This window comes from Hypomesus transpacificus, chromosome 8 (assembly GCF_021917145.1).
Source record: "Hypomesus transpacificus isolate Combined female chromosome 8, fHypTra1, whole genome shotgun sequence".
Classification (NCBI taxonomy): domain Eukaryota; kingdom Metazoa; phylum Chordata; class Actinopteri; order Osmeriformes; family Osmeridae; genus Hypomesus; species Hypomesus transpacificus.
In genome coordinates, this window is record NC_061067.1 from 13,148,687 (window position 1) to 13,172,221 (window position 23,535).

General features: G+C 40.6%; 1 protein-coding gene across 1 annotated transcript in view; it reads right to left on the minus strand.

Moving 5' to 3' along the window:
• The window catches only part of nsmaf (neutral sphingomyelinase (N-SMase) activation associated factor), a 133,921-nt gene that overhangs the window by 105,575 nt on the left and 4,811 nt on the right, over positions 1 to 23,535 (minus strand). Inside the window, exons 2-8 of the mRNA XM_047024525.1 lie at positions 19,339 to 19,425; positions 17,715 to 17,793; positions 15,331 to 15,392; positions 15,130 to 15,166; positions 14,452 to 14,502; positions 14,284 to 14,355; positions 7,710 to 7,757 (exon numbers count right to left, since the gene is read on the minus strand). Coding sequence (XP_046880481.1) covers positions 7,710 to 7,757; positions 14,284 to 14,355; positions 14,452 to 14,502; positions 15,130 to 15,166; positions 15,331 to 15,392; positions 17,715 to 17,793; positions 19,339 to 19,425 — 436 coding nt within the window. The remainder of the gene's footprint in view (positions 1 to 7,709; positions 7,758 to 14,283; positions 14,356 to 14,451; positions 14,503 to 15,129; positions 15,167 to 15,330; positions 15,393 to 17,714; positions 17,794 to 19,338; positions 19,426 to 23,535) is intronic.

The following is a 23,535-nucleotide window of genomic DNA, read 5'->3' on the forward strand; positions in this document are numbered from 1 at the left end:
GTGAAATTACATGAAGCTAGATGACATGAAACTTGGTGAAATTGATGAGGGGAATCCGATGGTACCTCATTTTTGAAAATGGGTCATACGGTTCAAAAGTTGCGTGTGTATACACAAGTCGGACTTTGACCCATTGGTGGCGCTAGAGTGCCCAAGTATGGGACATGAAACTTTGTGAATTGGACCACGGGACTGTCCCCAATGAGTGTGCCAAATTTCACAACTTTCAACCAAGCGCTTCTAGGGCCTGCCATAGGACCCCATGGCGGAAGAATGATAACTAGAGAGGGTACAATTTCTGGGGAAATTGTAGGGTGTGCTTGCTTGCGTCGGTTGCAGGTGGGTCCGTTTTCCCTTCTAGTGATATTTTCAAGCATTTAGCCTACTCATATTGCATAATTCATTAAGAACACCCTTTGAAACAAGCTACTGTAACAACGTTGTCAGTGGCAGTATTTCAGATGGAATTGCGATTCAAATAGTACCGTCTGCTAACTGAAAATAAGCCCCCCAAAACGTAAATAAGTTCGATATTAATTTAGGGGGACATAGCTAATTCAAAAGCAGTTTGCTAGAGGCAAGCTACCTGCCGTTGCTATCCACACTTCACTGATTGTTTGAAAGCGCCGGAAATGAGAATGTTTCTTTTGTAAGGGATAATGTATAGACCGCCGGTCATTATCGGGAAATTAAGCCCCGACAGGGCGAACAGCACCCCGACGCGAAGCGGAGGGGTTTTGTTTCACCCTGAAGGGGCTTATTTTCCCGATAATGACCGGCGTTCTATACATTATCCCGCTTATTAAAGGGGGTTCAAAAGGGGTTCTTTATTAATGAATGAATGCAATATGAGTAGGCTAAATGCCTGAAAATATCAACCATCAAACATCGGCCATTCTGTTAAACAATTAAAATGCTAAGTTTAACAATGGAATAAAAATCGATATGCTCAGTTTAATAATGGGTTAACACGACAACGCGAACGTTTGCTGATAACACACGCCCTCCGATAATTAACGTGAAGTGATCAATAACGGGAGACGAATGCCGGAGCTTAAATGTATGCTTCAAACGACAGGACAGAAGATAACTTGATCGACTATACACAATAAAGGCAAATTGCTTCGCACAGTGACAAGTGGTTGTGATCACTTTTGAGGAGTTTAGATCTACCGTTGATAGTTGCAGATGAAGCGCAAACGTTAGCTGCGCTGCTGCATGCATCGAACACATGACATTCCAGTAACTTCATTCCATGCTGTGTGTTTAAATACTTCTTCATATTTGTTGTATATCCTCCCTTCGACGAAATATGCTTTTTACACACGTTACAAGTGGCGTTGTTGTCATTTTGTTGTGTGAAATACAACCAAACTTTAGAATGCTTCTGCCTAGTTGCCATGTTTGCTGCAGTGTGAATAAACTATAAAAGTTTGCGCATGCGCAACGCCACAGAGAACCGTTAGCAGAATCGTTAAATAATTTGGCTGACGATTCCAAGGAATTGGTTCACTGGGAACCGGTTCTAAACAAGAACCGGTTCTCGATACCCATCCCTAGTGAGGATTGCCATGACTATATACAGCTAGATTACAAGTAGCTAGCGACTGCGTTGTACCTGGCTTCCTTTGCAATGGCTTTTAGTCTCGCTAAACAGAAAACCAGTGACATGGCAGGCTCATTGGCTTTGAACCTCTTAGGTTGTCCTTGCCAGGACACCAATTTATCCTAGTGAGCTATTCTCAGTGCTGGAAATTACTGTATTCAGTTACTGTGTAAAAAATATAAGCAGTTTTTCAACTGGCAAGCGGTTGTCAGATTTAGCCCAAGTTTAAACAGCTGTAATTCAGTCCTATTTTGACATGTCAAGGTGATTGTGGTCTGTAGATAATCTGTGCCAAATTTGGTGAATATTAGATACATTTTGAATAGGGATGGGGACATTTTTTTTAAATTAAAATGTAAAATGGCAGCCGCATCAATTCATCTGGTACCACAAGTTAACATGTGTCAGACACGGGATCGCCCCCTAGCGGTTAGATGTCACAAACTTTTGTAGTCCTCTTTGGAACAGGGTCCCGAACACCAGTACCAAGTTTGATGTCAATTCAGCAAATATTTCCCGAGATATGATCTCACTTCCTGTTTTGGCGGCTTCATCAACTTTGATCAGCTTTAACGGAAAAACAGTTTTAAAAATCAAAAACCATGTGAAAACGTTTGTGAGGCTTGATCTGAAGATAATTGGTCTTTTTTTTGCTTATTGCAGCACCACCTAGAGGTGAAATTACATGAAGCTAGATGACATGAAACTTGGTGAAATTGATGAGGGGAATCCGATGGTACCTCATTTTTGAAAATGGGTCATACGGTTCAAAAGTTGCGTGTGTATACACAAGTCGGACTTTGACCCATTGGTGGCGCTAGAGTGCCCAAGTATGGGACATGAAACTTTGTGAATTGGACCACGGGACTGTCCCCAATGAGTGTGCCAAATTTCACAACTTTCAACCAAGCGCTTCTAGGGCCTGCCATAGGACCCCATGGCGGAAGAATGATAACTAGAGAGGGTACAATTTCTGGGGAAATTGTAGGGTGTGCTTGCTTGCGTCGGTTGCAGGTGGGTCCGTTTTCCCTTCTAGTGATATTTTCAAGCATTTAGCCTACTCATATTGCATAATTCATTAAGAACACCCTTTGAAACAAGCTACTGTAACAACGTTGTCAGTGGCAGTATTTCAGATGGAATTGCGATTCAAATAGTACCGTCTGCTAACTGAAAATAAGCCCCCCAAAACGTAAATAAGTTCGATATTAATTTAGGGGGACATAGCTAATTCAAAAGCAGTTTGCTAGAGGCAAGCTACCTGCCGTTGCTATCCACACTTCACTGATTGTTTGAAAGCGCCGGAAATGAGAATGTTTCTTTTGTAAGGGATAATGTATAGACCGCCGGTCATTATCGGGAAATTAAGCCCCGACAGGGCGAACAGCACCCCGACGCGAAGCGGAGGGGTTTTGTTTCACCCTGAAGGGGCTTATTTTCCCGATAATGACCGGCGTTCTATACATTATCCCGCTTATTAAAGGGGGTTCAAAAGGGGTTCTTTATTAATGAATGAATGCAATATGAGTAGGCTAAATGCCTGAAAATATCACGAGAAGGGAAAAACTTACAATGACATTTAAGTCATACAGATTAGGTCAATTTTTACACCGGTCTGCCAAATGTTTTCGTTTTGATTCAACTATGAGGTTGCTGATCACCTTTCCCCTCTTGCAGGGGAAATGAGAAGACGACTATTTCATTCCACTCTTCACTCTGCGTTCACACTGCAGCGACGCAAATCGCTGGTCATCGCTCGCCTACCCACAGTTCACCACGCTCGGGGGCGTTTCAAACAGATTCATGTAAAATGTAGTTCTCTAAAGTCACTGTTGTAGTTGTAATGGCCAAGTGTGCAGACTTGGGTTTACGTACTCGCAACATCGATCAAAATACAACTTGTATACAAAATACAAAACTGTCTAATAGACATACACGTTGACGTGTAAAAAACGTTTTATTACGCTATTCAAAGTCTCTGCTAATCTGTCGATACGATAGGGAGTTCCAGCTGGGCTAGCTAGCTAGCTAGTTACTACAGAACGAAGTTACGTAATGTCACTAGACTGAATTAAAAAGTACAAGCACCAACAACTTCGGCAACCTTGCGCCATGCATCGTTTTTTTTTTAATTAACATCTCTGTATGAATACAGCTATGTATCTTACAGGACTGGGTAAGCAGCCACACAAACGATTAGTTTCTCCTCCACCTTGAAACATAGAAAGCTTGAAATGGTTACCATGGTTGCTACGTTACGAGAAACAAGAAAACACTCCGATTGGCCATCGCTAGCGAAAATCGCTCCTCATTTGCATAAAGTTGAGAAAATCTCAACTCTGTCACGTCGCGTCGCTACCCACAATGCACCACACCAAGCGATTCGCCTGTCTCCATAGAAAATGACAGGAAAACATGTTGTCGCTCGCATCGCGTCGCTGCAGTGTGAACGCAGGGTTAGTATTTTGAGTTGCAGGGGCGAATCTCGGTTCTCACTTTTGGGGGGGCTAAGCCCCTAGATAAAACCTATTATTTGTCCTGTGACCCAGCAAAACTAGGGCCCCCAGAAGAATCTTTTGAAAATATCCTTTTAAATAGTGTCCTCTAGTGGGTTTTAGGTAGAGAAATGAACACATTTAGATTTAAAATATGAAAAAAATTAAACTTATACCTTATATTGTACATTACACATCACAATTGTGTGTCATATCACAAAGTAAAATGAGCAAATAGTTATCACCCAGGCCTCTTTGCTTGTGGCATTTCTGCAGCTGCCTTGCTGTATATGTAACACTATTTGTATTAGAGCCCGATCGATATATCGGCGGGCCGATAATAATCGGCCGATATTAGGCATTTTCCAAACTTTCGGTATCGGCATTTATAATGGCTGATAATGAATACACAATTTTAATTTATGCTGCATTATCATATTATTTTAATGACGAAATAATAACAGGAGTCATGGCTGAGCGGTTAGGGAATCAGGTTATTAATCAGAAGGTTGCCGGGCCGTGTCAAATGACGTTGTGTCCTTGGGCAAGGCACTTCACCCTACTTGCCTCGGGGAATGTCCCTGTACTTTAATGTAAGTCGCTTTGGATAAGAACGTCTGCTAAAAATGACTAAGTGTAAACTACAGATAACAAATGTTAGGGAAATCAGTTTGTTTTGTTATGCGTTTCTGGATTTTTAAATATGTTTTTATACCGGCCGATAAATCGTAATATCTGATTTTTTTTATCACCAAATGTTTGTATCGGTATCGGCTTTAAAAATCCTTTATCGGTCGGGCACTAATTTGAATGGACTTATTTTACAAAATTGAAAGGAATCCAGTACGTCTTCTGTAGAAACCAGAGAAAACAATAAATGAAACCGAGAGCCAAAACTTTGTAAGATGTGAACAGATTCAGGCTGAATTTATTTTAGTTATTACTGTCCTGGAGCATTGAGACTGCAAATATTGGTAGGTTGGAAATGTTGTCAGTTCTAGAAAACAATGGAGAGATGGATAATGTTAACCCTTAAAAAGCAGCAACATTTCAGTGGAACAGCAGCTCGGAAAGAATCGCCAGAAATCATAGACTATCCATAGCTATTTGACCCTGCCATAATCAAACATTTCTCCAATTAAATGTCCTCCTAAACTATGTCTCTAGGGTCTCATTGCCAGTAGCGGAGCCAGAGGGGTGTCCGGGGTGGCACTGGACACCCCTGACATCTGATTGGCACCCCGGGCGCCACCCCAAAATGTAATTCGCTACTGGAAATATGATGATGATTGACATCTCATTTGACCTCTTGTTGAAAGAAGCATTTATTTTGCTGCGTTGCGGTGCATTTTTCAAATCGAAGAGACACTTTTGTTGCGAGATACAGAGGAATAAGAACAGACAGCAGAATAGAGAATATTTCCACAGCTCCACAAGTTCTCTTCGCGATTGAAAAAGGCATAGCTAATATTTGAAGTAAGTTTTAAGGTTTGCATTGGGTTTAGGTTTCCTGAATTTTTTTTACGTAGGCTATGTTGATTAGCCTACAGTAGCTGTGTAAGTTAATGTTAAAACTTCGACTCCAATAACAGACAAACTGAGACAGTCAGTAATTGTACTCCGATTTTACAGTTTTACATTTACATTTTACATTTATTCATTTAGCAGACGCTTTTATCCAACACATATTGTGAACAACCAAAAAAATAGTGCTAAAGGGAAGAAACCATAAGAGCATGTAGTTAAACAAGTTCAATTACACAACATTAATCTCTAAGTGCAGGTGTACCTGTAGGAAAGCAATAAAAATAGGATTAACTAAAATAGAATACAACAGTTTAAACCAGCTACCACTAACCAACAAGAGCAACAGTCTAAGCAAGAGTCATTGTGATCCTTGAGGAAACTAGCGTTGGGTTCAGCAAACCATTCCTAAGTACCATTGTACTCCCGGAATAAGTGCGTCTTGAGCCTTCTCTTGAAGGTGGAGAGACAGTCCGTGTCTCTGATGGAGGTGGGGAGTTGATTCCACCACTGGGGTGCCAGGCAGGAGAAGAGCTTGTGCTGGGACCGGGCGGTCTTGAGAGGTGGGACCACCAGGCGGTTGTCTGAAGAAGACCGTAGGTGGCGGGTGGGGGTGTAAGGCTGCAGGAGAGACTTGATGTAGTCGGGCGCAGTCCCGTTCACTGCTCGGAAGGTCAGTATCAGGGCCTTGAATCTGATTCGGGCCGTTATGGGTAGCCAGTGGAGGGAGATGAGGAGCGGGGTAACGTGGGAGCGTCTGGGTAGATTGTAGACCAGGCGGGCCGCTGCGTTCTGAATCCTCTGAAGAGGGCGGGTTGCGCATGATGGGAGACCGGCGAGCAGCGAGTTGCAGTAGTCCAACTTGGAGAGGACAAGTGCTTGGACAAGCACGTAATTGAACTTGTTTAACTACATGCTCTTATGGTTTCTTCTTGTGCTTGTGCAGTTTATATTTCGAAGCAGTTTATAATCTGGTTTTAGAACAAAAAAGTGGCTTTGTCTCAAGATCAAACCGTGCAAATGTAATACTCAACACTTGAACGGGGGCTTATTACTTGAAAGAAGAATTATTTAGGCTACTGTGTTGTCTCTGTTACTCTATCAGGGCTTGGAAATACAGTGACTTTCTAAAGTAGGCAAATGGCTAGTAGAACATAACATTTCATAATATTTTCAGTTAATCGAACAGCTGCAAAACCCAGTGAAATGTTATAGGCTGGCTATCTTTACCAAAATAACGCTAGGATCGCTAACATTACAAATTCAACTTTGGTAGTGTAACCAAGCTCTTTGTAAGTTTGTTTTAAATCTAATTGTATATGATCCTGTGGACAAAAAGACACGGACACGGTCTCTTTTCATAACTTGTATTTTACCACCGCTCTTCTTGACATCGCTATTCGAACAGCCCTCACTGATTTCACAAATGCGTTCAGCATCAAGCCTACGGCAACTCCCGAGGGACAAAACACCTTGTCCGTTGTCACATAGAAAGGTCTGCTATAGTAGGTTATCCTCAGGAATTGCAAGTTAGCTAAACTTATAGTCTATCTAAAATAATTTTGTAGACATAACAATGGATTCTGCCACTAAATGAGTGACTTGGCTTTATTGGCTTGGTTGGGCACCAAGTTATTTATATTTTTCAAGTCAATTTCTGCTTGATTTCTGCTACCTTTGTTTGGGTGTGTAAATTCACTTTGTTTTGTAAATAAACTATGCACTATGTTATTTCTGTAACACAGAAATGATATTATAAGTCCCTGGTGCTTGAGCTTTTTTTCCAAAAAATATTTAGGATGTTCCAGCACTTATAGACCCAGATTATACTGTAGATATTAATGAAAACAATGACCCAAGACTCCGGACTATGGACCCCCTGAAGTAGCCTTGGTCACCCCTTGGCCACCCCATGTATAAAACTCTAGTTCCGCCACTGCTCATTGCATGAGGTACACTAGTGCAGAATTTCCCAGGTTGATCTTCTAACAATGTGAGTTGCTTGGTGGTGGCACCTAATGTTCATGCTTGTCCTTGTTATCTATCACAGTTGGTGTTCCAAGGTAGCCTCGTTGCTCACTTACCATCGCAGTTTGGTCTGCAAGCTTGTCCAGACAAGATGCCCGTTGCAGCTGTAGATAAAACATTTTTTTGAAGGTATAGGTTAGAGTTGTCACAAAAAGCACTCAAACTGTGTAAACAGTGTTCTATAAAAATCTATAGTCTACATCCCCATTCAAAATGTTAACCTTTTGGTGCATACAATTTGTCTATAAATACTTCCAGTGAGTACCTATTTTTATTCGAGAATTAATTTAGAACTAGAGAGGGTACAATTTCTAGGGAAATTGTGAGGTGTGCTTGCAGCCACTGCAGCTGGGGCAATTAATTTGTTACTACATTACCTGCATACCTTTTGGTTAAATTGCCACTCATCATCTCTTCGACTGAGTAAATCTTTCTTAAAAGATCACTACTAATGCTTTATTTTGCAGATTTTGACCAAGCCTGTCCACTCCCAATTCATGGGTTTCATGTGACGTCACACAGTGGTCGAGGCGCCATCTTAAGGACCGAATTGCAAGATGCTGTCTATCTGATGTGCTGTGGGCTGTGATAACAGCACATCTCAAATACATAAATTACCTTTTACAATGTCCTAAAAAAAACCTGAGCGTCATGAGAAATGGATTGCTGCTATCAAGAGGGATCACTGGACTCCTACAGAACATAATTTAAAATGTTAGCATGTATAACGTTATTCTGGACAGCTAGCATTAGATGCTGGCATTAGCTATTTCTAATGCTAGCTGTCCAGAATAACGTTGATATAAATGTACATTAGTAACGTTAGTTTTGTAAGTTATTTTATGATGAACTTTCATTGTGACAAGGGGAGTCATTGTTCTGACTGTCTGGCGGAGTGAGTTAAATAAAGTGAGACGGCAGTCCGTCTTGGTTCTGGCATAGGAGAGTCAGATGGCTGAGTGGTGAGGGAGTCGGGCTAGTAATCAGAAGGTTGCTGGATCGATTCCCCGCCGTGCCAAATGACGTTGTGTCCTCCGGCAAGGCACCTCACCCTACTTGCCTCGGGGGGAATGTCCCTGTACTTACTGTAAGTCGCTCTGGATAAAAACGTCTGCTAAATGTAAATGGCATTGGAAGCCTGTGTCGTACTTTAAGCCCAAACCTAAGTTTAGCATATAAAACTCTCGGCTACAGTTATATAGTTGAATTATGTTACGTTGCTACTTGCTGGAGTGGCGTTAGTATGCTACTTTCATTTGGTGTCCTGATGTGACTGATATTACAACAGTATCTGATGGCAATTCAGTTCAGTGATATAAACGCTATTCATGTAATGTTAATATTATGTTATATATAACATTTTAGGATGATTAACCCATCCTGATGAGAAGTAGAGGCAGACTTCAGTGCTTTTAAATGCCTTCAAGGCTTCCCTGGTGTATGGAGAGGGATTATGGACGAGGTAAATATAGAGGTCAGCCAACGTCAAATTTGGCAGGTTTTTACAATACTTTAGTAAGCAGTTCACTTGTCAGTAAATAAGGATCAAAACCTGAAGTATCCATCTTATAAAAATATTGTTGCTTTTCGTCGGTGGTAAGGTGTGCTATTTCTGTGTGCGAACATCATCCATTCTCACTGAGGAGACCCGAGGAGAGGCTTCGAATTGGTCCTCAAGATGGCGGCCGCAACAAAAAAGTCACGTGACTGAAACCCATGAATTAAGCCCCATTGTACCGAATTTGGTTGCAGTTCCACCAGAGTTCCGCTGGGGGTGATTGCCGGCAAGGCGGCTTTTTAGAACTAAAAAGCAACTTTCCCTTTCGAATGCAATATTCATATTACTAGACAAAAAATTATATCCTAAGAAAAGTGACTTTTGAGGGGTATAGCTCCATAGACCTCCATTCATTCTGCACTTACTAGTGAGCACCCTCATATGGAGCCAGAGTGGAACTGCAACCAGTGCAGAAGCCAGGAGTTTCCTGAGAGTGGCAGTTCGAACCATAGACTTATATACAGTAGACACAGCAAGCCTGCTCTTTCAAGATCGCGTCCCCATTCATTTCTATGAAAAGTGCTCAGTGGCACAGTGAAGCAAGCGAGAGTGTGAAATGGACCGCGCCATCTTTCCAGACCGACTAGTCCGGTCTTATGCAGAACAGTGACTCGCCTTGTTCCTAGCTCCAAAACTCGTGCACGCTTGCAACTAGCTGTACACGTCATACTTTGCGACATCTGGTCGTGAGCGTGTGAGCTAAGGCATTGCAGTGGAGTTAGAAAAGTGGCAGAATGTGGTACAAGTCCGATCAAGAAGCAGATACATCATATGAACTATGAAAATCTATGCTATGCTAATTATTTTATTTTTATGATCATTTTCGGACAGAGTGCGTGGTTGCCTGTCATAGCGTAGCACATTTATATTTTTATATCAATTTATTCGGGGGTGGACATTTTGACCAGATTTGAATATTGGGGGAGACATTTTGACCAGATTTGAATATTGGGGGGGATGTGTACACATAAATACAAATCATAACCTATGCTAACCTTATAAACCTATACTAACCTAAGACAAGTGAAGTACAATAGTGCAGTATTGCTGATAGTGCAACCAGTAGCTGAAAGTGACAGTGTGTAAAGTGACTTGTGAGAAGTGTATCAGTGCCAACATCAATGTCCATCAGAAGTCTGATGGCCCTTGGAAAGAAACTGTTGTCCAGTCTGCGTGTGTGAGACCGAATGCTTCAATATCGCCTGCCAGAAGGCAACGGGGTAAAAAGACTGAAGGATGGGTGGTAATAGTCTCTTAGAATCCTGCCAGCTTTCTTGAGGCATTGTGTGTGGTAGGTGTCCTGTAGGGCTGGGAGCTTCCTGCCGATGATGAACTCAGCAGACCGGACCACACTACGTAGGGCCTTGCGGTCTCTGTCTGTGCAGCTCCAATACCACACTGTGATGCAACCAGTCAGTATGCTCTCTATAGTGCATCTGTAAAAGTTAGTGAGGATGACTGAGTCCATGCCCAACTTTTTCAGCCTCCTCAAGAAGAAAAGCCGTTTCCGGGCCGCTTTGACCACCTTGTCCGTGTGAGCAGACCAGGTGAGATCATTGTTGATGTTCAAGACAATTTTTACTGGCCCCCCCTCCAAAAGTTGCAATTTATCATTGTTACAACAAAACCAAAAACTTATAAGTTAGGCTATGTTATTCTGTTAATATGTTTAACCATGTATTAAACACATCCTGGATATAAAAATAACAACAATGAAATCACATTTCTAGTGATAAAAAATTAAAAGGTAATAGTCAGCAAAACAATTGACTTTTAACCTCAAACATGACGTGCTGTCTTCCCTGCTGACAGCCATCTCTGCACAATTCTGTCTGACAGAACCTGTAACCTCTGGTCCGTCAATGCTAACATATAAAAACTTCCATAGCATTTCATCAGTATGATACTAGTAAGTACCCAAGTCGACACCATTCTTCTGCTGCAGTTCAATAGCCTGAGGGAACGAGGCGAACGGCTGGCCCATCTTGATTACGTGATATGCCGTTGTTATAAGTCGTGCAATAACATGATGGGCATCTACATTTAAATTCCTGACCAGCATGGTCAACGGCCTGGAAGATGGATTGTCAACCATCCGTTTAGCTGTCACGCAAACCAGGTGCTGTCTGCTAGCATGGCTGGTCAGGGATTGTTTTCGAAAAATGGTCGGTGCCTTGGTAAAAATATCGACTTTTGTCCGCTTTAGACGGCAACATACGACAGACAACACAGTGCATCTTCGTTCCATGAAAAAAGTTGCTTCCGTTTGAGCTTGTGCTCTACTTTGCTGCCATCTTCACTTTATTGTCTTGCGCCAGTTGTAAAAAAAAAGTATTGAGATTAGAGAATTACAATATGACGTCTCGTCACTCACTTCTCAACTCTTGATTTGCCAACCGTGCGCCCCACGAGCTGCAAAGTTATTTATGCATTTAGCAGATTGCAAAACATATGATGGATGTTAACTTTTTTTTATCAATAATTTGCAGTGGCCCGGTCGGGCCAGTGAGTTGCTAGTTTAACTGTCCCGACATTCTTTTTACTGGCCCCGGGCCATTGGGCCAATGTTATTGTCAAGCCCTGTATTATAATGGTGGTTCTTGGAGAGCTGTATATTTGCGTACTATATATATACTGTGGTACGCAGTGTTTTTGAAAACCACTGTTCTAGGCCACCACAAAGATATGTGATAGTTCTCGATTATTTCATGGAAATGTGCTACATCAGAAGTGACGCAAAGGTGCCTTGGATAGCACCTCCGCTTCTGAAGAAGACTTCTTTTAGACCATGAAGATCAAAATGTTGATAAACTGAATGACTAGTTTGCATGGCCCTCAGAGAAAATTGATCTACTACACTCATTCTACACTCCTTTCCTACGTTAAATACTTTCTATTAAGACAAACACTGCACTACCTCCATCTGCAGCTTGTGAGAGATTGTTCAGTTGTGCTGGGCTCATCTCCACAAGCCACAGAGAAAGACTGGGGGACAAACATTTTGAAAACCAACTTCTCCTGAAGCTGAACAAAAAGTTCACTAAGTGATATGACTACTTACAGGGGGCTGTTTTGCCCTTCAAAACCTAGAAGCATTTTGTAACAGTACATTGTTTTGCAGAGTACAGTTTTAATTAAAAAACACAAATTAACTTGTGTTTCAAAAGAGAAACTCAATCTTAAAATGTTAGATATGTATAAACATATGTTAATTTAGGGCATATTTCTTACAAAACAAGGGTAGATGGTACATTTCTTTTCTTACTATGTAAAAATTAGGGCTGTCGAAGTTAACGCAATAATAACGCGTTAACGCAATCTCACTTTAACTCAATTTTTTTAAATAGTGCCGTTTAGGCAGGTTTCTTTTCGACCCTGGGAATCACCTGTCGTCACATGACTTTGACTGCCGACAGTAGCTGAATGATGGAGAGAGGGCTTTTAGATGGGAAGTTAACTTTCAAAAAGACGGCCCGGTTGACAAAACCAAGGCTGTGTGTACTGATTGTCAGGCTGAGTTTAGTTATCACTGGAGTACTTCCACCCTAAAATATTACATGCAAGCAAAGCACACAGCTAGCAGCAGCAAAAGCGTACAACAGCAGCGTTCGCTCCGGTAATATACGGCAGACTCGACACTCTACAATGTTACATTTCAGATTACCCTAAATATAAACAATATATAACAATGTGTATGTTCAATATTGTACTGCCTATGTGTAAGTGAATACAACTCCCTCACAATTTCATCTTGTTATCCTCAACTTATTTGAAGTTAAGTACACCATTTTAATGTTATTTTACAAAGAAATCTTTTATTGGGGTAAAATTGGAACAGATACATTGAATACATTTGCGATTAATCGCGATTAACGATATGAAATAATTCGATTAATCGTAATTACATATTTTAATCGCTTGACAGCCCTAGTTAAAATGTAAAAATTGACCGAGTGATCTGATTTACGAAGTACAGGGAACTGGTTTGCCTTTTCGAACACATTTGGCAACATAAAGATGGAAGAAATGAGAACCTCACATTGCTTTTGTTTATGTTGAATGGCTTTAATCTTTATTTTATTGGCTTCTTATTTATTTTGTCGAGAGTGGAAGTGCTACAGAGAAAAAGCATGAGGAGCATGAGGAAGTTGGGATGTTGGGGTAGAGAGGAAGAAATTGAGAGTGTGAGATTTCGTATTTGATTAGCATACCTTCTCTACTGCATACAATTTCTTTTTTACATAAAATAAAAACGTAAAACATCTGAAAAAGGAAAGTAACTGAGCAATTTATTGACCAGGTTCTTATTAACTTTTACTTGAGTAGGTTTCTCAAATGGTAATTTTCACTTTTACTTGAGTAATATTTTATGGTAGTAATTATACTTTTACCTCAGTATAGATTTCAGTACTCTACCCACCACTGCTTGTATGTGAAAACCTACTTGGCAATAAACCTGTTACTGATTCTGATAATGAAGTAAACACATTTTTTAAACACTTTAGTGTCTTGATCATTGTTTTTGGAGATAAAAAATATATATTTTCATGTAATTATATATATGTAAGTTATTGAATATTAGACCAAAGTATGATCTACCTGCCATGATAAGGTTCTGTGTTACTGTCAATACATCTCAGTACTCATCCATGTGATGGCTAGGTGGCTGGTTAATGTACTTTCATCTTTGATGAAAGAGACTTTAAAGGAAATCAAATGGCTTACTTTGGTTCACAACTAATCTCTATCCTAAACAATTTATACTGCATTCTGGGTCTGCATCTACAAATATTATCCAAAAATGCTGATATTGGCTTCTGCTTTTAAAAACCCATAAATTCAACACCAACATATACGTACCTACCAAGCTTAATTGTTTGTACCTAACTGTTCCAAAGTATGTAAATATATAATACTATAATTTGCCACCTTTGTGAAAATTATAACAATTTGATAGGCCCATCTTGTTTGGGGAAAGCAGGAATGTTCACTCAATAAAATGTCCACAAATACATTCTGTATTGATCATTTTGAGAGCTTAATTACATATCTCATATTCACTTGATACATACCTGAAGTAATGTTTGGACAACATCCTCTGTTTTACTTGTTACCTCCAGATGGAAGACAAATGTCTTGTTTCCCTATATAAAGATAAAATAGTTTTACCACGTGACAGTCAAAATTGATCTCAAATTAACATTGAAAAGGCTTGATGAAAAATATATTGCAATACTCACCCTTTCAATTTTGTAAGGTGCAATAACATTGCTTGCTTTGATACTATAAACCTGAAGTTTAAATATACCAGATTTAGATACATGTACTATTGTGAGCTATTTTTAACAATTTAATCTACGATTCAAAATTATTAAATAACAACAATCATTGATTTCCCATTGAGTTTAATATACAAATCCACATCCACAATTCCAGAGCATCTGAACCAGGAATATTGTACCCCAGTTAAGAAAAAATCTTAAACACGCATTGAAGCATTGCCAGACATAACTACGTACTACGTAACTAAGTACAAGGCAGATTGATTTGCTCCAAAATCAAACATTTAAACAGTAAATGGTAGTCATAGCAAATATTTTCTAAATAAAGCTCATATTATTTAAAATTATTTTAAATTGAAACACAAACTGAAAATAAGTTATTGTGAGATGACACTGGTTTTAATGGGACAGACTGAAGTGACAAGCAGCAGATTTCTGCCTGACAGACACACATTTACATCTAACCATTCATCTTGTTTGTGGGCTCAGTAATACTACCCAACTCCTTTCACCCTATGTTGCATGGAATCCCATTTAATCTGATTAACACCCCCTCCCGACTATTATCCAGACAAAAGCAAAGTACCAAAATATAAAATATTTTGTGCTGCATCATTAAATATAGTACAAGCCTACCTGTCCACATGAGATTGAGAGGCCTGTTGGTTGGGTCCTAACGAACAAAAGAAGGCAGATAATGATCCATTTCTAATTAATTTTATCATCAACAAATGTTATCTGACACCATTCTAGCTTTCATTTAAGAAATAGAAGAATATCGATACATTCATGGATAAATACACAAAAGCAGGATTAGGTGATAGAAATGCTACTTACTCATTAAAAACATGACAACTTCCTTCAACAGCTTTTATGCTTTTACAGTCTCTAAGTGGAATCTGAAAAAATAAATGTGTATCAAAAGAAATAATCAATACATAATTGGGGTGTGCTTGCCTTTGGCGAGCACAAACCATTGTTCTCTCTCATATAAATATATTTTTTTAAATTATTATTATTTCTTTTCCCACCCCTAAGGATCCGTCGATATTTGCACTACATAGACAAAGTCGGTGTCAAAAGGTTCGTCTTGGTAGCAATTGCGTTGCCTGTATTTTTACTTAAGTTCCGTTGCACGGTTTAGGGGGTTACCACGCGTTTGTGGCAACAAGTGCCTTGTGTGCACCAAGGGACCTTAGTGCTAGCATTACATAAACATCTCATTACATTACATCTCCCCTCTTGGCTCTCGACGAAGGCGGTCGCATTTTTCTATCCTCCCCTCCCTGACCTTCCCTGCTTCGCTCTGTCTTGTCTGTGTCTGTCTCAAGATACTCTCTCACCATCACTCTCCGAAACTGGAAGCATGGAATTAATTAGCTGGTCTCTCAATGCAATTGACACCATCTTCTCGAAGAGAAGCTCGGGTTCGGGGGAACCCAAATGTCCGGACGGGACGTTTGCAGCTGGCTACACGATGGACGCGTGGGACAATTGGCGTGTCGTGTGTCTAGCGGCGCTTTCCGTTGAGGATGTTGAAGACATCTTTATTTTCGGAACCATGATTACAGGCTTTCTGCTGTGTGGATTAGGCGGTTGGCTTGTGTATCGGAAAGTCAAGGAAACGGCTGCAGCCATCAAAAGCCCCCTTAGGCTGCCCGACCTGATTGAGACGGTGGGCAGAGCCGTTGGAGCACTGACTGTGAACTTACAGCAGAATAGGGAGTACAACAGGGATAAGTTCGCGGCTCAGCAAAGAAGGTTTGAGGATCTGGAGGCCTTCCTGAAGGGTGGACGTGAAAATTGAGTCGCATCTACTCGTCTAAACATCTACACCAATCTCATCTACTTTCGGCCCCGTAACCAGCTCAGGCCTTGGCCAAGGCCGTTGCTGGAAAACAACTCCCCTGGAGAGCGCTGAAGCGAGACTATCTTGCTCTTCCCTTCCCACTCCCCCACCATCAACATCTGTGGCTTGGTCTCTACCCGGGTCATGACCAAGGACGTCTCCTTGCCAACACTATCTGCATAGAGAGACTCGGACTGATTGTGGCCTAGGTCGAGGGCGCCAACCCAGACCTACTCACACACTAACTTTCACCTACTACAGATACCACCACCCCCCCACCCCCACCCAACGCCTTCGATTGCTTTTCCCTGGGTGGCTGGCGGGTCTGTGTCCAGCGCCTATTACGGTCGCAGGTCCAGATGCTGCTGGTCTACCCCACCGCCCTTTCCCATTGCAAGTGTTTGTAATGTTGTGTTGTTAATGTTTGTGGGCTTATGTGCTGAGGTTTTTGCCTGTTCCCATACTGTACTCCTCTAGGAGCATTGTATGGGGGTTGCCTTTTTCTCTCCTCCTCTCTCCTCATGTTATGCTTTGCTGTAATCTTTCTGGTGGGCGCCTTTGATGGCTGCCTAGGTAGGCTCTCCTGCCAAATCAAATTCTGTGTCTGTGCAAACTTTCATGGCCAATAAACATCAATTCAATTCAATTCAATTCAATACATCACAACATCAGCACACGTCACAACGTAGGCACACGTCACAACGTCAGTATCGTAGCTAAAAGTATAGGAAAGTTGAGGCTACTTTTCGCTAGGTACGTACGAACATATCTTAATCTGCTAGACAAGTGGGTTCCCCTTCGTTCTTTTGGTCTTATGAGCCCTACTTACCCGGCGTCATGGAGCCAAGCAGCTAAATACTTATTTAGCACTAGTATACCTACAGCTGGCAGCTGTGCGCAGTTTTGCTCCTAGATTCAGACCTAGTCCCGGTAAATTGTAGAACTAGCTAACTACTACTCTTCTGCTGTGTGGGAATCACAGGAACTAACCATTCAAAGGGCGTACGAAAAAGCACACCCCACAATTTCCCCAGAAATTTGTAATTTCCCAAGTCATTGCTGAACAAATTGTGAAACAAAAATAACTGAATTTTGAGTGTGAGGATGCCGCATTTTATATGTAGAACACTTTGATGATAAGTTGTGTATAGGTTGGTGATTATGCTGAGGTGCACTGTTTTGTTGGTACTGTTGTTTTTTGTCTGAAAATTGCTGTCTGGACCCTGAATGTAGGAATGTTGAATTTTCAAATCTACCTACCTATGACTAATGTAGTGCCTGAATGTAGTACATTTCAAGTTGATGTTACTCAAAGGGTTTTACAAAGGAGTAGCAATAAAGAAAAACAAATTGATTATTTGTCTAGATATACCTTTAAAATTGGCTCCACAACGTCTTCAGGTTCAAAAATAACCGATTTGGAGCAAACTTTGAATGAACCTCGTATTTTTCTGGAAAAGGAGAAAAATATCACTGGAGACAGCAGAGTGAACTTATTTTTGGCACTTATCAATAGTATCATTTCTAAATGTTCACCACCATGGGAATAAACCCTTAAGTGCTAGAATCACAAAAACCTAGGATTTCTTGTGTGTGACCTACACTATATGCATTATTATTTATTAGCAGAAATTTAAATAATGGACTGATTGTAAAACTGTTCACTATGGCTTTAGGAAAGGCTAACTGCAATTTGTGTAACTGAGTTAAATTGGTTAAACTTCCTGCTCAGTACAAATACCACCGTACCATAGAATTGCTAGCCTTTTGGTGGCGTAGCTGGCAAAAGCAAATCACATGTTGAATTTGAATGAAACGGTAATGCAAATGAAATGTGTGTAATTACAGGACAAGTTTTTGTATGAATTCAGAGTCCATATAAACTCTAAGGGACAGTTGTTGGATTTTGGCTTTTGGATTGGATCAAATCTTGAAAATGGGTTGTAAAAAATAAAAAAATAAAAGGATTCTGAAATTGGATTAGATCACATAATCCAGTCTTGGTTTTGATTTGGATCAAACCATCAATGGCCGCGTTTCCCAGATTCGTTAAGAAGCTCTTAACGCTAAGAGCTTCTTAGGAGCGTTCTACGAGCGTTCTAGAACGCTCTTGGAACGCTCCTAAGAAGCTAGAATCTGGAAAACGCGGCCAATATGTGTCGTTCAAAACTTTTTAGTAGGATTGGGATACCTTTGATCTAAAAAATCTACATAATTCTGATCCCAGCAGAAGGGTGGATTTAAGGTGGATTTTAGGAACAACATGTAATAAAACTTAAAATTGGTCAAATAAAACTGTATTTGTATCATGTAATTCATATACATTTATTCATATGTAAGAGCAGAAGAAGAGATTCGTCTGGCAGAGGAACAAATCACTCTTTCCCAACTTCAACAAACCTAAGCCCGACTTGAGATCCTCCTCTTAAAAGGAGTTTCAAAAAGCTGGTCTCTCCACAACTGAAGACTAACTTTGAAAGTTCTTTAATTTTGTTGACTATTGGACATTTAGCCTTTTTATCATTTTGAAACCCATGTTCAAAACATTCACATTGTAATTGTGAAGAATGTATATTTGTTTAGTTTTTCAATTGTTTGTGGGTCAGATGATTAGCCTGATCCTACCAGACTCTCGTACATTTCATTTGACAGAGTCTGGGCACTATTGGATCTGTTCAGAGTAACTCTGGATCTGCCATAACAAACCGCTAACGTTTGCCTTAGCCAACTCCTTCACCACTAACGGAGCAAGCTGGAATATAACTAATACTAATATTAATATAATACTTTCGCCGACCCCGTGGGGAGGAGGGCCACAACATCATGGCCACCAACAAAACTCAGCAAAGATTGTTCTTGCTCCAGCTGTAACTTCTGGATATTCGGCAGCATTTCTCCGCCTCTGATCCAGAACAACTGGCCCTAAATGATAACTGAAAACTTCTGAAAGCATGGACGGTTCCAATATTATTAACCATTTCAATCTTCAACGTTACCTTTTGGTATTAGAAGTACTTGTCACATGGTATGCTATGTGCTGTTCAAAATAATACTCCTCAAGATCCAGTAACAGGAGCGAAAACCTAAGGGAGAGACCAGAAATTTAGTGACATAGGACATGACAAAAGTGATACGATAAGATACCATGTTTCAAATAATCTGTTCCATCTGTTAATGGAAAAAGCTAATATTATTGATCATGAGGGTAGTCATCTTTTGATTTCTTCATAACATACATGCATTCTGCATAGGTAACTTGGTCTTGGATTTTTAAATAACTGTGTGGAAACCTGCGTTAAGCGGGAGTGGAGTCAACCACCCAAATCATACTGTAGCTCGTCATACCAATGTGATTGTTTTCTTCAGGGACCATCCAGGATAGAGAACACTGGTGCAATTGTATGTGTTAAGGATTAAAACCAACAAAGACCCTCTTTATTATTTACTTTACCAAGCATTCTTGCATTTAAATGCTTGTATTTACATTTATTCATTGAACCGACACATTGTTCGAGCAGATAAGCTAGGCTCGAAAGGGCAAAATTCAAACACATTTTCAATAATTGTGCCAAGGAAGAGTGTATATTTTCCCCATACACAGTGCTACAGAAAACTACATTAATAAATCATTCTGATAATATAATGCTATTGTTGCATGGTCCTCTCGCAAGTGTAATCTTTGTTAACAAGATGTTTCTACAACAGGATCTCAAATGCAACATGCATAAAAGTATATTTTGCAGACCCACAAGATGTTATGTGCAGCTTCATATGCATTTAGGTAAAATTTTTCACAGGGTTTCCCACAGAAAATTGGTTAGTTAAGGTGGTAGGGTGGTGTTTGCCGTACGACCAGGGGAGGGGGGGGGGGGGGCTAGTTTGTGCTATAGACTAATGCGTCCTGCAGAGAAGGGAGACTGGCGTTGGTCACGGTTTGGAATGGAAGGGAGAAAACAGGACAACGGCTGATATCGCTATTAAAATTTAAATAAATATATATTTTTCCCTACGTAGTTAAGGTGGCAGGCGTGTGTTCCTTAGGCAGTCGCCTTAACTGAAAAGTGCTTCGGGAAACCCTGGATCAGTCAAGGTAGAGTTTGAAGAGGTGACAGAGTTGCATTTCAATAGGGAGATAATTTCACAACTGGGGATCAAGAAATGAAAAACATTGCCGAGTGGGTTGCCAGAACCTTCTTTCTCTGTGGAGAGACCACTCTTGTCAATGCTTGGGGCAATTGAAGTCTAGGCTGGCACCTGGCAGCGTCGTATGGCCCAGGCTGGTAGTGAGAAGGGAGTTTTTGTCGTCCAGATGAGAGAACATTGTGACCTAAACATTTAAATGTAGTCATTTAGCAGACGCTCTTATCCAGAGCGACTTGCAGTAAGTACAGGGACATTCTCCCTATGCAAGTAGGGAGATGCATGTTTATTTTAAATGAATTTTATGATTAAACTGAAGCTGATGTTTATTTTCCAGTTTATCAAACTAAAAGATGAATTTGTTGTTCAATCCATTACAATGTATCAATGTAATCTATTGCATCTATTGTATAGTGATGCATCATGTTTTTGATCAATCTACTACTTTTACTTTAATAGAAACTGTTGACTTAAACACTTATTGTGTATTTGAAAAAAGACAAAATATATTATTCAGCATATTTTCTGTCATAACTAATGTTGTCAGGTGGCACAACTGATAATCGTCAGGTGGTGCGACCATGTAAAATATTAAATTCAACCAATTAATAATAGGTCAAATTGAACAAATGGTTGATATATATGATGTGAATTAGGGCTGCACGATTATGGCCAAAATGATAATCACAATTATTTTGATCAATTTTGAGATCACGATTAATTATCACGATTATTTGTTGATTTTAACCTAATCAAATTTGATTGTCACAATGCATTGTACCTGCAGAATTGATGTGAATAAAACTCAAAATATACAATCAATAAAAAACAAACGATCTCCGTCCACACTAGCGTTTTCATAGTTTTCCAAATGTTTGCCGTCCACACTAACACGGGTACATGACAATCGTTGTCATGGTTACGCCACTCTTGCCCCTCCCTCCCGCCACGGTGCCCTGTTTACCTCTGGCAACACTATTTGGTGTTTTAAAATTATCCCACCAGCTAGCTGTTCAGCCAGGTCTCACCCAGAATCGCCGCTCTATGTTTGGTTTAAACCGTCTTCTCTGCCTTGTCCCCCTATCGTTCAGGCACACCGAGTAGGCTACACAACTCGCCTTCTGCGTAGGAGTAACGCATAGGCTATCTATTAAGTGATAGGCTAATACTTGTACCTGATGTACACTAAATAAACTGGTAAATAAATTATAGAGATGGAGCAGCATATTTCTTTCACCTTCCATGTTCATCTTGACATTATAGCTATAGAGCGAAAGCTACCCCCAATGCCATAGCAACTGAACGTCATCGTATCTGAAAAGCTCCGTGGACCCCATCCACACTAGCCTACTACGCAAACCCGGCGTTTTCAAATGTCTCCGGCTAGGAGAGCGTATTCGAAAAGCTCAGTTTTCAATGTCCGATTACGCCGTATTAGTGTGAACGGGAGGTACAAACGCAGACATATCAGTGTTTCCCACACATAGACTAATTTGTGGCGGTGCGCCACAGAATCAACACCGGCCGCCACACATTGCGCTACGTAAAATATATTTTTTTTATCGCTATTTAGGTAAAAACACGCAGCGTATTCGTTCAGCTGCATTTCCTTTCCCTGCTCTCCCTCCGTCTCTTTCACGCACGCGTCTTTCTCACATACACACACACAGTCACTACGTCAGCACACGTTAGCAACGATGCATACGCCGTTCTAGTGAGACCGACAGCTACATCAGCGAGCCTTCAGCATTAGTGCCGTAGCTAAAGGTCTAGGAAAGTTGAGGCTACTTTTCGCTAGGTACCGACGGACATGTCTTAATCGAAGGTTCCCCTTCGTTCTTTTGGTGAGAAGTTTCAAGAGCTAGCTACTTACCCGGCGTCATGGATCTGACCAGTTAAATAGTTATTTAGCACCCTGTATGCAGCGTCGCTATCTGCATATGCAGAAATTATTTGTTTGTTGTTGTTGATTTTGTGAATTATTTCGACCCCCCCCCCCCCCCGGTCTAGCTTTCTAATCTGTGGGAAACACTGCATATGTATGCTTTTTAAAATTTACTTGGGGCCTCTGTCCTCTGTAACCGTCTACATCTAGAAACTAAGCTGCGTGGTGCAGGGAACATCTCGTGATCAGACATTAGGTGTATTCGACTCCATGCAGCGCCGTAGCCGGTTGCAGCCTACATATTGGAGAAAGAGTTTATCATAACCCAATAGCTACATAAAATGACAAATGTTTCCAACTTTACAGAGCCGTTTATAACTCCTCCCCGACTGCAAGCGGCAACTCTCGCTGGTCGTTGCATGCAGCCGCAGCCGATGTCGAACGCACCTATTGGTTTACGGAGCGCGTGGTTTGGTTAACTTTGATACGGAGCGTTCTATTAACGGAATGACGCATTTAAAATATCGCTTGATCACGTGAATTTGATCGTGGGAAGCCAAAATTGTGATCGTGATTAAAATTCGATTAATCGTGCAGCCCTAATGTGAATAGCTATTGTACTGAATGCATTCATTTGTAGATTTGTAGAATATTTTTTTGGTCTTTAAATGTAAAAATCGGATGCTAAAGATACTAAATACCCGGCCACTAGAATGCAATGATCTTAAATTGTTATAAATACAAAACACCAACTCAAAATTATAATGTGTTAGGGTGGGCCATACTCAGTTTTTTTTTTTATTAATTAAGAGGGGTGTTCAAATAATGTATTTAGGTGTATATAACACAAATCTGAATGTTTTTTACAATTCTGAAAACCCTAACCTACATCAATTTGCAGCGGAATATTGCATTTTTCTGCTAATATTCCAGAATGACCGATTTTTCATTTGTTTACCATTTGTGTACCATTTGTGTATTTGCTGAAGGAGGTCTGGAATCAGGCAGTGAAGTTCTCTCTTGGGAAGGGGAAATGCAGTGTGCAACCTCCACACTGGTGAACTACCCCTGCGCCGTCTCATTATTGATCTTGAAGGCCCTACTATGTCTGACAACAAATTTTCCGGGCCCATAGGAAAGCTCCTTGATTCTGCTACAGACTTGGAAA